Source organism: Mastomys coucha, unplaced genomic scaffold, assembly GCF_008632895.1.
Source record: "Mastomys coucha isolate ucsf_1 unplaced genomic scaffold, UCSF_Mcou_1 pScaffold17, whole genome shotgun sequence".
Taxonomy (NCBI): Eukaryota; Metazoa; Chordata; class Mammalia; order Rodentia; family Muridae; genus Mastomys; species Mastomys coucha.
Window position 1 is genome coordinate 34,719,276 of NW_022196899.1, and position 16,763 is coordinate 34,736,038.

The 16,763-nt window shown below is 41.7% G+C and overlaps 1 protein-coding gene across 1 annotated transcript in view; it reads right to left on the minus strand.

Annotated features, from left to right (window-relative positions):
- Positions 1-1,463: 1,463 nt before the first annotated feature.
- Pgrmc2 (progesterone receptor membrane component 2) overlaps positions 1,464-16,763 on the minus strand; it is an 18,759-nt gene continuing 3,459 nt past the window's right edge. The window contains exons 2-3 of the mRNA XM_031376697.1: positions 5,376-5,531; positions 1,464-3,875 (exon numbers count right to left, since the gene is read on the minus strand). Of these exons, the coding sequence (XP_031232557.1) occupies positions 3,778-3,875; positions 5,376-5,531 (254 nt within the window). The 3' untranslated portion in view covers positions 1,464-3,777. The remainder of the gene's footprint in view (positions 3,876-5,375; positions 5,532-16,763) is intronic.

The following is a 16,763-nucleotide window of genomic DNA, read 5'->3' on the forward strand; positions in this document are numbered from 1 at the left end:
TAAAGGAGGCTGAGTAGGGAGACAAGCTGTGTGGGGTGGTACCACAGTTCTCCCAGAGAGTGTAAGCAGCAGGTGTGCACGGATGCTGTATCAACATCTGAGGTTATAGGGAGTTAGGCAGACATGTTTGGTGAACCTGAAGCCTTGGACCAAGAGGATGCCCTATAACCTCAAAGGCAATGAAGGAGGTCTTTACACAGTTAACTGCTTAACTAAGACTTCTGGTCAGTTCACACTTTTATAACTAGTCAAAGTGTATTTTAAATTTATCTTCTAAGCTTTGACAATTTTTCTTTTAACCAAGTCTAGACTGTCTCGCATACACAACAGTCTGCACTGTTACTTTCATTTGAGAATGGTTTAAGAGCACATTTAAGGCACATGTAGATATTCGTCAGGCTGTGTACTGAAAAATTATGAGGGGTTAGCTGGGCCCTATGTACACGTGATAACTGTGGAGCGTGCACAGCACCTCAGGGAGTCGCTTGAATGAAGGTGGAGCAGATGGAAGGAGAGCTGCTGTCCAGCATGGTGTCCTCCTTGGGGTCTCTGCACTGTGAAGAGGTTGGGTTAAAGACTAAAGGTGCTTGGCAACTATTTTTTGACCTTTTACCTATAGCCAAATAGGTCACGATCTGATTCGTATTATTTACCAAGTCAACAGCCGACCTCAGAGGAAATATTACCCAGTGCAGTAGTACCCAACTCTACCTTCACCAAGCTCAAAGAAACGTATACCTTTTCCAAGTAGAGTACTTTCCATTTATCTGGACCACTAAGAGCTGTCAGGCACTACAATGTCAACACCTTACTGACACAGGTGCCTACCAGGCTGCCACTCAGCCATCAACAGAGGTAAGTGGGATTTGCAGATGTGAAGGCTGGCTCATGCAGCTTTGGTTTCTAGAGGAGGTATTTCTCAAGTGCTACTCAACATATTGCCTTGAGCCTCGATGCCTGTGGAAAGAGGTGAGTGGTCAGCAGGTTCTGCAGCTCTGAGGAATTGGGGAGAACTAGGGAACTGCACCCCCAAGGTATGAGGAACATCATCTGAGCAGGCTTACCCCTACTGCAGGGACTCTGGCTGTATTTGCACAGCTCTACTCAAAGTATGGCCATTTGGGGGCTGCAAGAGACCAAAAAAAAAAAAAAAGTTCAAATTTCCCTGTTTTCTAAATCCATTGTTTGATCTTACGTGAAATGACTAACTCAGAGCTCTAAAGCTGAATAATAGAAAACAGAAGTGCAGAGAGCCGGAGAGATGGGTCAGTGGTTAAGAGCATTGGTGCCCTTCCAAAGCACTGAAGTTCAATTCCACTACCTACATGCTGTCTTACAACCACAGTAATCCCAGTAACAAGGGATCTGACACCCACTTCTGCCCTACACCCATACACATATAAATATAATTAAATATATACACACATATAAAAACCAAAATGTACAGAATTAGACACAAATTATAAGTTCAACTTTTATTGTATGGCAAATATGGACCACACAACTTCAAAAGATAGATGCAGTGTTTCTCAAACATGTCCAATCTTAAGCATGATTGGAGGGATCACAGGTTTAGGCTCAGTAGATAGGAAGGATGTATACTTTGGAGCTGAGGATGTAGCTAAATGGCTGAGCAATATGTGAAGCCTTGGGTCTGAATTCTAATACTGAAGGATAAGAAAAACAAAACAAAACAAAAAAACCCATGTTTTAAAACCCCCATCAGTCAGGCAACATGAAGAATCATGACGGTTACAGACCCTCCAGGACTGGGCACCACACTACCTAACAATGAGACATTTGACTGGAATTAAATTATCTACAGAACACAGTTTATTTAAAGTCCAAAACACAAAGCCACTTCCTTTTAAAAAACAAAATGCATTGTTTTACTGCATGAATACCTGGGGCTTCTCACAAATGCAGATGATCAACCTTCAGGCTCAATGGTTCAGATACACCAATTTACTACATCAGAATTTAGAGATATATAACAATTTGCTTCTAGAAAATATTTTACATAAAAAAGGAAGCATTTATCAACACACTTTAGTCTCCACGAGAGTTCTTCAGCCAGGATCTATCTGGGGACAAGCACGCCTTTGGAGACTATTCCAATATGCTAGGAGTGTAGCACCCTGCACCCTTCGGCTTCCCACCACACCTTCTGAGCTTCTGCTTGCACTGCACCTATCAGGAACACCTCTTTAGTGTCATCTATTTGGGGCTTTTCTCTGTGAGAGCAATCTGTCCCTGACTAAGAATCCACCATAATGAAGCCAAAACCTGAACTTAAGCAGGCTTTGAAATATAACTTTTCAATAACAAGAAAGGGATTTACTGGCTATGGGCACAATACTGTGTTTTATGTCAGTTCCTGCTTAGAAGGCTGGTGCTTCTAGCACACAGTGTGGCAGCAAAGCCTGAGCACACTGTACACACTAATATTCCTTCTTACCTGAACCACCCACCAAGGTGGACCTGCCTTGGAAGTTACACGGAGCATGGGACATGTACAGCTTGGCTAACCAGGGCCCGATTTTCACTTCTAAGAGGTTTTCCCCCTCATCGTGAATTAAGTGCAGTCTTATTAGTATATGACACACTGGCTCACGGCTCTGCATTTAGAGTCAACTCCAGCTTATTTGGTTTATTGTACATGCTTTATTAAAACGGTACTCGTATTTACAGCATCGCAGGAAGAGTCCCTCCCAAGGTGCTCTCACAGACATCCAGACTCACTCACACAGACATTCATACCGCGGCCCCACTCACCCATACCAGTGACGAGTGAGGTCAGACTCCTAAAATTAGGCAGCTGTTGGGGAAGAGTTGTTTGTTTTTCAATTTTTCTTGGAAAAGAAAAAAGCACAGGGGATGCATTTGGCCATCACAATGCTAGCTATGTTTGTGTCCTAACACATGGCAGTTAACACTGAGTCCTCCTCTTCCATTCTACACACAGAATGACATCGGCCTCAGCCTCACTGCTGCTTGTAGTGACTTCTCAATTCACAGAGGGGCTTTCCCAAAAAGTAATTCAAGTTTATGGAAGTGAAATAAGGCACAATTAATATTGATTTGACCTAGCAGAAGGAAGGGAAAGAAATAAAACTGGTTTCAAATTATCTTTGCTGGGAACTGCTGACTTCAATCCACTGGAAATCCCTCTAACTTCCAAATCTTTCTTAGAAGGACATTTTCCCTCTTCCCTGACAAAGTTCCAAAAGAAAAGTTTGGGAATCACATTTGAATGTTTCAGTAGCCTGAACTTCTTAAATGAGTATACAACCCCTCTCCCCTGCCCAGGGCTCTTCCCTTAACACAAATAAAACATGGCCTGTGAAACAGTCTCTTGCTTTCCAGAGATCTGCACACTGAGTAGCAAATACCTATCTGGTTGTCTTTGATACTTTTTGTTTGTTTTAAAAGAGAGACATGGGACGGGTAGGGAAAGAAAGGAAGGCAGAGAGAGAAGGGAAGGGGAAAGGGAGGGCAGGGGAGGGGAAAAACAACCCGGTGACTTTCTTGTTGTTAAGAAGATCCTGTCTCTCTTTGCGGATGATGAAACCCACCAGATATTACAACCAACTGCAACAAATTCACCTGGCAGCACAAACACTGCCTCATCCTCAGATCTTCAGTCAGGCAGATTATCTTGTTCACTCTGGTGAAATGTTTCTCACAGCAGGAGCATCACACCCAAAGACTGGACATTCTCTGAAAGGGGTACGAGTTGCAGTTCTGAAGGCCCCTGGCTTTGGTTGTTCACAAAGTTCAGTCCTGTTTACTGTGATCCTTGGTGTCCTCCTCGTCTGTGTACTCTGATGGCTCCTCACCTGGCTTTAGGAGTCTGCCTACATAATCATATTTTTCTGAAAGATATACCAAAACAAAGTCAGTAGTGGTTCATTTGTTTCATGATTCCACTGTACTGCAAGAAGGCACGTGCCTCTAAATCCCACAGAACAAGCCGGAATTCCTCCAAAGCTTCACTTACACGTACACAAGGTCTGAACACAAGGCAGCAGGATCTGACAAGGTCAGGGTTGCTCTTTAAAGGAGAGTTCAGTGCCAGTAGGTCTTAATCAGACACTATCAGCATTACTTGTATTTTTAAATGTATACGCATGGACTGTTTCAGACCTGTCCAGCCTGGCTTTACAATATCATGAGTCTTGGAATGTGGCTGTTCTGTTTGTTGGTGGCAGGGCTGGAATCTGAGGCTTCATGCAGGTGCCCTACACTGAGCTCCACCCCAATCCAATTCTTTTGAGCCTTAATAACCCAAAATATTACAATCAGATGTAGTGTTCATACACATAGTTCCAGCACTTGGACTGCCAAGAGTTTGAGGTCAACCTAGCCCCCCACCCCCATATACACACACTTATAATTACAGTGGATTACAACATATAGCCCCTCAACCCCCATCTACCATTTTGGGATATAAACCACATGGAAGGAAATGGAGACCCTCAGGGTGAAGGATTATGGGCTGACGGCAGGAACCACAGGGTAGGCAGATTTGAGACAGATCTGGAGAAAAATGTTACAAGGTGGAAGAGACAAGGACTTCTCTGGGCTCTGTAGGCCTGCAAGGCCCCTACCACACCAGCACTCTTTCCCATCCCAAGTGCTCTCTTTAGATCTGTCACTCTGCTCACTCTGACGTGTCTGTTTAATTTACAATCTTGTATGCAGATTGTTTGTTTTCTGTCTGGAAATGAAACCTAGGCTAAGTTAATTAAACCAAGACCAAGTTCAACTAGCTGTGGGGAGTATTAAGGTGGACTCTGCATACCAGACAAGTGCCTGGAAGCCCACAGAGCTGCTCACAGACCCAGCAGGAGATGAATGGCTCAGGCAGCATCCCCTGGCAGGTAAGAACTGATGCTGAGGGGTATGACAGAGGGGACAGCATTCCTTCCTTACCACTCAAAGTTACAATTATATCACCTGCTATATATTACCACTAGTGTTGATATCACTAATTCACCACTAATCCATGGTTGGAGTCCAGAGCACAAGGAGGTCATACACAATTTACTACTGTGCTATACCTTAACCCTTGTTTTAAATACAAGCCTATATTTAACAAAACAAAACCATTCCTTAATGAACAAGTCTTAAAAGACATTAAAAGCCTCACAATTTGAGACTGTTGGGCCCACAGGCATGTGCTGCCAGACATGGTGCTAGTATAAATTAAAATACAGACTTTCAACCCAATTGCCACATGTAACAATTATATTACTATACAGCAGTGTTTTAAACACATCCTAATAATGACGGAAAGGAAAATAGTCTGTGTCCTTAAAAGTGTGCAATAGAATATAGTTCGGTTTTCCAACGACTCCCCCAAATGAAGATACCTTTAAACTGCATTTCCCATTCTCGAACACTCTCCATTTGTACTGCGTTCAAATCTGAGAGGTCATCATACTCATCTCTAAGTGCATCCTTATCCAGGCAGAATGTCGCCAGCCCCCTGGAGGCGTCCCTGCCAGCAAAGATGCCATATGGGCCCGCTGAAAGAGAAAAAGACAACTTAGAGCCTAGCACCATTTGAGAATGTGTCTGAACATCAGGTTCTCTCTGTGACTTGCTTTTGGTACACAACCTTAATTTAAAAAAATGGAGATTCTGGATGAGATAATCAGAGATTTGTTGGCTATCTCTTCCCTTTTATCAAAGTAAAGCTTTTTACTGATAATAAATTCACTTCAGATACGCCGCAATGTGTATGCCAGGGAAGGAGGGATCAATGGAATACAGCCCATGAGAGGTTACTTACCCATGCTCCAGCAGGTGGCCCTACACCCATGCACATACTGACAACACTACATGACCACAGTGGGTATTAAATAGCACATTTCATCAGGAGCAAAAAGCTGTGGTGGGGAGAAAGGAGTTGGAGGAGAGGCAATGGGCTGGATTTGATCAAACATATCCTATTCCTGTATGAAATCCTTAAAACAAAAAATAATTTTAACAAAACTCGTGTGTTCACATGTGTATCAATGTCAGATATCTAGCTCAATCTCTCTGCATTATTTCATGAGACAGCTTGTCTAATTAGTTCACTGATTTGGCTCAACTGGCTGGGTCAGACAATTCCAGGAACCCCTCCTCTCCTCCTCCACAGCATGAGCTTACAGGCATGCACAACAGGGCCTTGCTTTTAATGTAGATGCTGGAGATCTGAACGCAGCCCTTCATGAACATCTAGTAAATACCTCATGACTTTTAAGATTTAACTGTTTACATCTCATATGGCAGAAGGGGCCCAAAAATATCTTTCTGTTCAAAATGCTTCTTAAAGATTTAGGTGGCTGGGCAGTGGTGGCACACGCCTTTAATCCCAGCACTTGGGAGGCAGAGGCAGGCAAATTTCTGAGTTCGAGGCCGGCCTGGTCTACAGAGTGAGTTCCAGACAGTCAGAGCTATACAAAAAAAAAAAAAAAAAAAAAAAGTGTTAAAACAAAAAAACAACAAAACAAAACAAAACAAAAAGATTTAAGTGATAACAAAATTTCTAAAACACCTAATTTTACAAAGACAATTTCAAGTTTATGAGATCCTCTACAGATAGCAAAAATCATTCTAAGGAAACAGGTTTAAAACCTGCTAGAGGCTCCACTCTCATGAGCTGTCAGTTACTGGCCTGACTGTTAAGAATGATACTTATTTTTGTACATGTGTTATATGCTTGTGTGTAAAAGATGTGGCCCTGAACAAGTGTAGTCAGAGGACTACATCCTGCTTTGGGTCTCAGATCCAAACTCAAGTCAGGCAAGCACTTTATCCACTATGCCATCTCCCAGGTCCATGGGAACTATTAACTTAATAAAGTGGCTATTAGAATAAAGTATTGCCTAACTTAAAGAAAACAAAAGTAAAAATGCCTTGATTTCTAAGTTAAAGCTGACTACACCTGTTCTCATTTAAAAGCATTTAGGAAACTCCAAGTGTTGGAAAGTATCCGCACCTTCTGAGCCAGGAGACCAAGTCTCACCTAAACAGAACACCTTACCACCATGAGTAGTAGCCTGGATTCCTGACTGTACTTCTAGTAAACATGACTAGAATAGGACGCCCATTCTTGGAAAGGTCTAGGCCATGGAGCTAGGATGGCTTTCCCAATGGTTTAAGTAGCTTTATCAGGTTTGGTCATGAAGATGGCAGGTGCATGGTACTTCCGGCTTCTTTAGTTATTAAGCACTGTCCATGTTACTAACGGGCATTAGGTAACTATCACAAATTATAACTAAATGACTATGTTTTATTTCCTCACTGAATAGATATATTTATGGTTTAATTATTCTCCCAATAATAGGTTGTTTTGTTCCCTCAAATGTGTCTTGTATATAAGAAAATGAACATTCTATCACTGGTCAACATTTATGACTTTTAAACTCTGTCTATCATCCCAACTGACATTTAAGGAGTATTAAACATTTAGAAAAATAAATTTAATATAGTTTCTACTTACAGAATACAAATCAAAAGCTCATTAAATTAGGGTTAAATACTTTAGGGGAAATGTGAACTTCTAAGGCAAGTAAGCAAGAACGAGCTGACCTTCAGCCCAACTCCCTTGTGCAGAACTCTGCCTGCTTTGTAGAGACAAAGACAAACAGCCAATGATAGTAGTGAAGGTGGGCTTTTGTTTCTTGAGAAACAAAGATGACCAAAGCTTATAGGCTTAAAACAGTAACAATGAAACAAAGAAAGAATATTAAAAATGACTAGAGAGCAACAAACTTGAAGAGGAAATGACACTTTTATTTTTTAAAGACTTTCCCCATAACTTCACACTTTGGTCCTTCAGGATTTCATGAACAACAGACTTTGCCTTTGTCCACACTTGGCAGACTAAATAAATATATAAATAATCAAAGCACAGCATCCAATGACCACAGAGTGTTCCTGACAGGACCAGGATAGTACCTCCACTCCTCTCACTACTCCAAACTCTAGTCTCCAAGAAGCAGGGGCCCCACAGGTCAAAGAGCACTCATAAGGAGAACATTTAGGGCGGCACGGCGGGGGCGGTGCCACCCTCGCAGCCAAGGCTCGTCTCAGTCTTTACTATTTTCAGACAGTATCACCAGGGTGCCCAGGTTGGCCTTCAACTCTGTAGAGTCCTAACAAGCCTTGAACTTGAAGTCCCCCTGCCTGGACCTCCCATGCATCTGAACTGCAAACTTGTACCTGTGCCTTGGACATTACTCTGCAGGCACGTCAGAGTGTAAACCCTGAGACATATGTGAGAGCACACCCCTCAGCACCATAAAGCAAATCAGCAAGCCACCAGACAACCCTCAAGCTTTGAGTGTTAATAGATATACCACTGTTCACAAGTAAGTCTCTCTGCCAGCTTCCCTGAGGGACAACTTTGACTGAATTGGTTAATCTTTTGTTGCTAAAGTCAGTTGTTGTCAACTCGTTAAAAGAAAAGACTGAGTAATACAGTCCTCCATTCCATAAAGTACATTAAAGTGCTCCTTCCCATGCACAGGCTTTTGAGGATGCCATCTACTAAGGAACCTTTTCTGACATGTTCTTTGCTCCATGATGTAAAGCCATTGAGGAGCCTAAGCAGACTAAGTACAACAGGAATTGGGCAGTTTGTCTGAGAGAGGGAGGCTTCGAGGTCTGGCGAAGAGTTGTCTTCCTCCATTCATAGCACAAGAGGCAATCCCTTCCCTTTCAGATGCTCCCCACAACAAACAATTTCATTAACAATAGCATTTTGCAATGTGTGGCTGTTCATAAAACAAAAACAACAAAAATGGGGGCTACCCTCAAAAGGCACAACTGATCTACTGTTAAACCTCTGGTATGATTTACCGAAACAGCAATTCTGCTTTCTGAGCGTCAAGACTCATGTAGACATTATTAAGATGATCCCCAACCAAGTAATCGGCTGACCTAACAGTTGTTGACTTTATGATGGTGAATATACTTAGAATTTTGACTGCTACCTGGACTAGTAACAGGTAGAACACTGAGTGTAGCTCCGAGGCAGCCATGAGATGAAGAATTCATAACTTACACTACAGTGTAAAAATGTAAGGTGTGTTCAACAATAGGCTAATGGTGCTGTGAACATGTTCAAGCTAAGATGCTCCAAAGGGTAAGTTGATTAGATACATTTTTTACTCTATTTTCTTCCAGACAAGGCCTCATTATGTAGCCCTGGGTGGCCTCAAATTCACAGAAATCAGTCTGCTCCTACTTGTATCTGGTTGTGATTAAGATTTTTTTTTAAAGTTCAAAATCAATAAACTTAGCTGGGTGAGGTAGGCAAACTTATAATCTCGGCATTCTGGAGGTGAGGGCGGGAGGGCGTTAACTTTGAAGTGACTCAAACAAAACGAGAAACAAGAAAAAAAAAAGACAAAAGTCAATCAACTCATCAATCAAGCAGTTACTAATCCCTACAACTGCTTACTTTTGATACAACCACGCAGAATGGTGAGACATATTTTTGAAATAGCAACAAACTATCATATGCATATAAGGAGGATACACATATATGATCATCTTAAAACAATGATATAAAAGAATAAACAGAAAATGTGATAAGAAAACTCTATAGCAGATGACTTGTTTGACTGTAGGATTGATAAGAGAAGTACTTTGGTTATTTCCATGCTTCTCTGAAGCTCCTGAAAATGTAGGGAGACAGCTTACACACTCATCAGGGAAACTCCAGGACCTGTAGAGCCAGCACAGTAAACTGAAGAAAGTTTCTGTCAAGACAAGACATTTGTATGCTTGAGGAGCCACTCACCAAGTGACACACAGATGCTTCAAACACAACACAGAGAAATTATTTTATCTACTAAAGTTGAGACCAAATTAGAAGCTTCACTACACATGACTGAAAACTCCATCTTGTCCAATCACAAGGCTTAAGCACACGAAAAGTGTATCTGCAGGATAAGGGCGAACTGGAAAGCCATTAAGTTAAAAGACACAGAGCTCATGCATGTTTCACATGGTGACTATAGATTAAAGCACACGTACATATGACCCAAAGTAGAATGAGAACAAAAGGAAGGAAAGGAGTATGAGACATAACTAGGACATAAAAGGTAAATCTGAATACATAAACCTACATGTTTGTAATCCAAAACACTATACAGGGCTAGATGACAGCTAAGTGGTGGAGTGCTTGCCTAGCACAAAAGAGGCCAAGGCCTAGCACACACACAAAAGAAAAGACAAAACTGCTATGGAGGGCTGGTGAGGGGCTCAGCATGTGAGGGTGTTTGCCAGACACACTGACAACCTGAATTCTGATGCCCAGATCCCATGACAGGAGGAGAAAGGACCTGAAACCTCCATATATATGCTGAGTGCCTGCACTCATGAGTACACATAATAAAATATCAAAACAACAATGAGGGCTGGAAAGATGGTTCAGCAGTTAAGAACACTGGCTACGCATCCACAGGGCCTGAGTTTGAACCCCAGCACCCACATGGTGGCTCACAGTCTGTAACTCTAGCTCTTGGAGACCTGATGCTCTCTTCTGGCCGCTACAAGGCACCCAGGATGCAGCCAAACACTCACACACATAAAATAAATTCACAAAGAAAGCCAAACCAGCAACAAAATTCCAGCTATGTCTAAGTGGAAAGGCACTAAAGAAGTATTTGCAAAGGCTGAACCTATGAGCATCACAATTGAAAAAATGTGTCAAAGAATATATGAACAAATGTATGTAGAAAAGGAAACAAAGTGACTCAAATTTTGCTTAAAAATGTCCAATTTTTGGAGCTGGTGAAATGGCTCAGCGGGTAAGAGCACCAATTGTTCTTCGGAAGGTCATGAGTTCAAATCCCAGCAACCACATGGTGGCTCACAACCACCCATAATAAGATCTGATACCCTCTTCTGGTGCATCTGAAGACAGCTACAGTGTTCGTATAATAAATAAATAATAAATACATTAAAAAAATGTCCTGCTGGGTGTGGTGGCATACACCTTTAATCCCAGCAGATTAAAGGGAGGCAGAGGCAGGAGGATTTCTGAGCTTGAGGCCAGCCTGGTCTACAGAGTGAGTTCCAGGACAGCCAGAGCTACACAGAGAAACCCTGTCTTGAAAAGACAAAAAAAAAAAAAAAGTCCAATTTTGGAATAAGAAAATAGTTCAGTTTTTAAAACGCTTGCCACACAAGCAAAAAAGACCTGGGCTGGCAAGATGGCTTAGCAAGAAATCACTTGTTGCTAAGCCTCATGGCTTGAATTAGCTAATTGAGCACAACATGGAAGAAATGACTCCAGCAAGTTCTCTGATCTCTACATATGTGCCATGGTGTGCCTGCTTCTGGGCACACTTACTTACACACTCTAAGTAAATGTATATTTAAAAAAAAAAAAGACCGGGCTGGTAAGATGGCTCAGCAGTTAAGAGCACTGACTGCTCTTCCAAAGGTCCTGAGTTCAAATCCCAACAACCACATGGTGTCTCACAACCATCAATAATGGGATCTGATGCCCTCTTCTGGTGCGTCTGAAGACAGCTACAGTGTACTTACATATAATAAATAATCTTAAAAAAAAAAAAAAAGACCTAAATTTAATCCCTAGGATGGTCATTGAAAATTACAAAGGTGGGTGTGGTGGCATATTTGCATTCTTACCATGCAGGGAAGTGGTGACATGCCAATCCATTGGGCTCCACTAGCCAGGCAGTCTTATCTATACTGGGCTGGACAGTTTAGAACTTACTGAGTTCTAGGCTAGTGATAGGTTCTGTCTGATAAAACCTCATTCAGAATAGGAGAAATAAAAATTATATAGCACCTGGGACGCTGTTTTAACTTCAGACCCACAGAAAAAGAGTAGTTTAAAGCATCACATTTTTGGCAAGGATGAGAAACAGGCATTTTTATGAAGTACACATAAGTCAAACTCTCTGTAGGGCAGCTCCAAATGAAGTCCTCTCACTATGTATGGCCAGCCACACCATCAGCCTTAGTAATTCTGCTTCTAGGATTCACAGCTTTATTTACATACAGAATATTGGTACAAGCTAATTCTCATAGTATCATTACTAAGAAATGAAGAAAACTTCACATGCTCATCAATGGAGGCTGTTAACAAATAGCTTCCACATGATATGAAAGATATGAAAGGCTCTCAAGATTGTGAACTACTGTTCACGGTATGTACAGTACACTATAATTACGTGTGGGGAAATAAGACTCATGTTCAGATGGTGTGACCTGCACAAAATGGCTCCGCTCCGCAGCACTAAGAGCACTAAGGAGAGCACTAAGAGCACTAAGCACTGTAGAGCCATATGAACAGGCTCCTGGGAGGAGCCTTACTTTTCACTGTAAATTCTTTAGAGCTTTCAGTCTTGAGCATATATTATCTTTTTAAAATGTGATTAAAAAAACCTTACACACAGGCATTATTTTGGGATCTACTCTAAAGCACTCTACAGTTGACAGTTCATGGAATAATCCAGCAAGTGGACAAGAAAGAAAGAATGTAGTGGCTGGTAGAAAGCAGATGTAACAAAGATGACAAACTATAGCAAGGAAGCACAACCAGGTCAACACAGTGTGCCCCAAGAAAAAAGCAAGAGGAGCGAAGAAAGACTCAAGATGCCTAATGTTATCAAAATCTAACACATGGGCCATAAAAAATACAGGTAAAGAACAGATGGGAGATTAATGGACATCTACCTGCCTTCCAGGGGAAGAGGAGAAAATGGAGGAGGCAATAACTTAAAGTCGTGCTTAAGTGTTCTAAAATGGATGAAATGACTTGTATCCACAGACTTTTAGCAGAATCCAACATGTTAAAAATCAGATCTAGGAGTCTGGGGAGAAGCTTAATCAGTGAAGAACTTGTTGCACAAGCAGACCTATTTTGGATCTCCGGCACTCTACAGAAAGCCAGGTGTATGCCTCCAGCTCCGGCCTGTCATGGAAGCATGGATACAAACAGATTCCTGGAGCTTGGTGGCAACCCAGCCAAACTGGTGAGCTCTAAGTTCAGGAAGACCGTGCCTCAAAAAATAAGATGGAGAGAGGCTAAAGAAGACAGTGCTGTCCACCTCTGCCTTCTACATGCAGTGTATACACACAAACACACACACACATACACAATACAGCAGGACCGTACGACAGAGAAAACTGTCTTAACCACAACAAAACTCAGAAAAACAGATTAGTAAAGCAAACTTCTTGTTAACAAGAGGCAGAAGACAGTGACACACCACTCAAATGAAGGTGTAACAAGAATGTACAATTTCATTTCCTGACCTCGTCATTACTCCTGAAAAAGGACAGATAAAGGACAGGTATTTTTCTTACCAGTGAGAAGACCTATAGACCTTTTACCAAATGAACATGGAACTCTAAGAAAGACTGAGGTGCAAGAAATAGTAAATTTTCAAAAAGACAACCACGTAATAAAGACTTTAGTTCGGTTCCCAGCACCCCCACTGGGCAGCATCAGGAGATCTGACTCCTTTTGCTGGAATCTGAAGGCACCTACATATATATGTGTTACACATACATACATACATACACACACACACACACACACACACACACACGCACACGCGCGCACACACACAACACACACTCTTCACAAAAAGAAAACATTTCCAGGGCTAGGGACGTAGGTAGGAAGTAGAGACCCTGCCCACAATGTCTGAGGCCCAGGTTTATCCTCAACACCAAGGAGAAAATCTGGGTGAGTGGAAGTCAAGTGTCTTCAGTAGGTAGGTTCTCCTAATTTGCATGGGATAATATTTGGCTAAAATTCTTCCACTGTTCCAAAGGACAGATTAATATCTAAACTGTATCTTAAAATCACCGGAAGGACAGAAACAGATTTGTCCAAATCAGTGGAGAAGAGAAAGGGAAGGGAGAGACTCTAAGAACTAGGGAGTGAAGTGAGGACCCATGTGGAACTTTTTTCTGAAACTGAACTGTGCTCAGAGCACCGAGGTCTGGCCAGAGGCTGTGTTAAGTAAGATGGTGGAACAAGACACAACCAGACTGAAGCTGTGAAAACAGCAAATGCTGAGGGGCTTAAAATCCACTTATGTGGTTTTTAGTAAGAAAAAAACAAAACAGCACAAGTTGGTTTCAAGAGCTGGAGTAACAAGTTTTGAGCTAAGGACAAGTAATCAAAGAAACCAAACCTGAAATATCAATGGAGATGACAGGGATGGGTGTGACAGGAGAGATATCATGTCCTCCATGTCTTCACCCAGCAGTACACTAGGTGAATAATGAACCATTTCAGAACACTCTCACACCCAAGCTTGGCGCAGCTGGCCCCTTCAAGTTTAACCATCACACCCTTACTTTGTGACCATCTAACAGAAATAAGGTATTTCTAAAGATCCAGATAACCCTTGGTCATAACCCTAAATTCATTCATAGCACATTTTCACTACAGAGCTTAACTCCATACTGGGATATGTTTCCTACTGTCTGTCCTCCTCAGGAGCTGTCAAGTCCATGAGTATGGCCTGGTGTATACCAAAGACTAAGTCTACTTCTGAAAACACCTCCCCTAAAGTCTTATAGTAAAATCTAAGATGCTCCTTCTTAGTATTTAAAGATGGAGATGAAGCCTTATATAAAAGCTCTTGGGCTGGCGAGATGGCTCAGGGTAAGAGCACTGACCGCTCTTATAAAGGTCCTGAGTTCAAATCCCAGCAACAACATGGTGGCTCACAACCACCCGTAAAGAGATCTGACTCCCCCTTCTGGTGCATCTGAAGACAGCTACAGTGTGCTTATGTATAATAATAAGTAAATCTTTGGGCTGGATCGAGCAGGGACTGAGCGAGCAGAGTTGACCAGAGCAAGCAGGGCTAACCGGAGTGAGCAGGTCCTAAAAATTCAATTCCCATCAACCATATGAAGGCTCACAACCATCTGTACAGCTACAGTGTACTTATATACATAAAATAAAATAAATAAATCTTAAAAAAAAGAGAAAGCTAGATTTCTAAAACAACAACAACAAAACAAACAAAAAAAGAAAGCAAGCTCTTGAGAAAGGTACCAAGAGTTACACAGTGATGTCCGCCATGGGCACATGGAGAGGAATGTCTACACCAGACTATGCAAAGGACCTTGGAAACCATGAACAGTTCAGTACATGTGACTAGTTCTGGTCCTTACTTCTAATCTCAACCACCACTTTCTGTTATTGTAACACTTTAGTATTTAACACAATACAGTTCCCTAAAACATTAAAAACAATGCAAATGATGCTGAATGTAACCAAGTAGTTACTATGGAAACGATTGGCACAATATACAACTCCTCTGAACTTTTCTGTCTTTTTAGTTTTTTAGGGGTTTTTTAGTTTTTTTCGAGACAGGGTTTCTCTGTGTAGCCCTGGCTGTCCTGGAACTCACTCTGTAGACCAGGCTGGCCTCCAACTCAGAAATCCACCTGCTTCTTTCTGCCTCCCAAGTGCAAGAGGAACTGACACCATGGCTATCCTGGAGTTTAACTATGTAGCTAGGTTATTCTAACTGAAGGCCATCCTCTTGCCCCTGCCTCAAAGCACTTGTGCAACAGGAGTGTGTTACCACGTCTAACTCCTTCAGAAAGCTGGTCCCTTTATCTACTGGTAGCTAACAAGATGTATGTGGGTCCTAGCCCAACAATAAACCTAGTTGGCTCCAAAGCAAGAAATTGTAATGGCAGCTGAATTGTGACAACTCTGAGCTGTCCGTGCGGCAGCAGGTCAGGCTGGGCTGGGCCTTTATGTTGCAACTCTTGCTTAAACTACAGTTTTGTAAATTAATATTAAAGAGAAATGAACATATTAAAGACACAAGAGGAAGGGTTTAGGCTCTCGGGCTCCTTTCCTCGACCTCCTATTAGGTAGCTCAAAGGGGCTACTTTTCAGTGGATTTAAGAGGTAAGTTGGCTTTCGCTTTGGCATATATGGACAAATAGGAGGAATAAGGGAAAAATATCAAATAGCCCAAGTATATGCTTTTTTAGACATTCCAAAGAATAGATTCACAAAGTAATACTGCAGTAATATCATGATCTAAGATTACACAGTTAAAACATTCAAAACCTATTCTGAATGTGAGCATGGACTTGATGGGTAACATGACAATGAGAAGGTGTGACCTGTGAAACTTGTTGAATTGGGCTTGATTTTTAGTGTGGCTACTTAGCAGGTAAGTACTTTGTGACAAAATCTCCAAGTTTCAGTTTTTACAAATGTGAAATGAGAATACAAATATCCTGTAGAGCCATTTTAAACAACAAATGAAACATGCTCAGGAGCTGTTCACTGACCTCCAGAATTCCCGGAGAAGCTAGAGTACGACACACTAGGAAGTCCAAGGTTTAGTGTGACAGCCATGTGGCTGAGCATCTGAAATGTTAGGTAAGAACTCAAACTATATTAATTTCAGTTAGCCATTTGTGGCTTGGGCTACCATACTGGACGGCTAGAATAACATAAAAGCCATGAAAATGAAATCTTGTTTGAAGTCCAAACTCTGTATGGGAAGGAACCAGAGAAGGGTATAAAAAAAACAACCAGTAACAGGATTCTCTGTACAGCCCAGAAGCTGTCTACCGCAAAGCATATAAACTTTGTGGTCAAACATATCTGGATTTCCCAGATTTATTTATGTGATTCAAACCAGCTTACTTAAACCTCAGGCTCATCTGTAAGGCAAATACTTTACAACTTCACTAGAGAACTGCAGAAACGACAAAGGCATGATCCA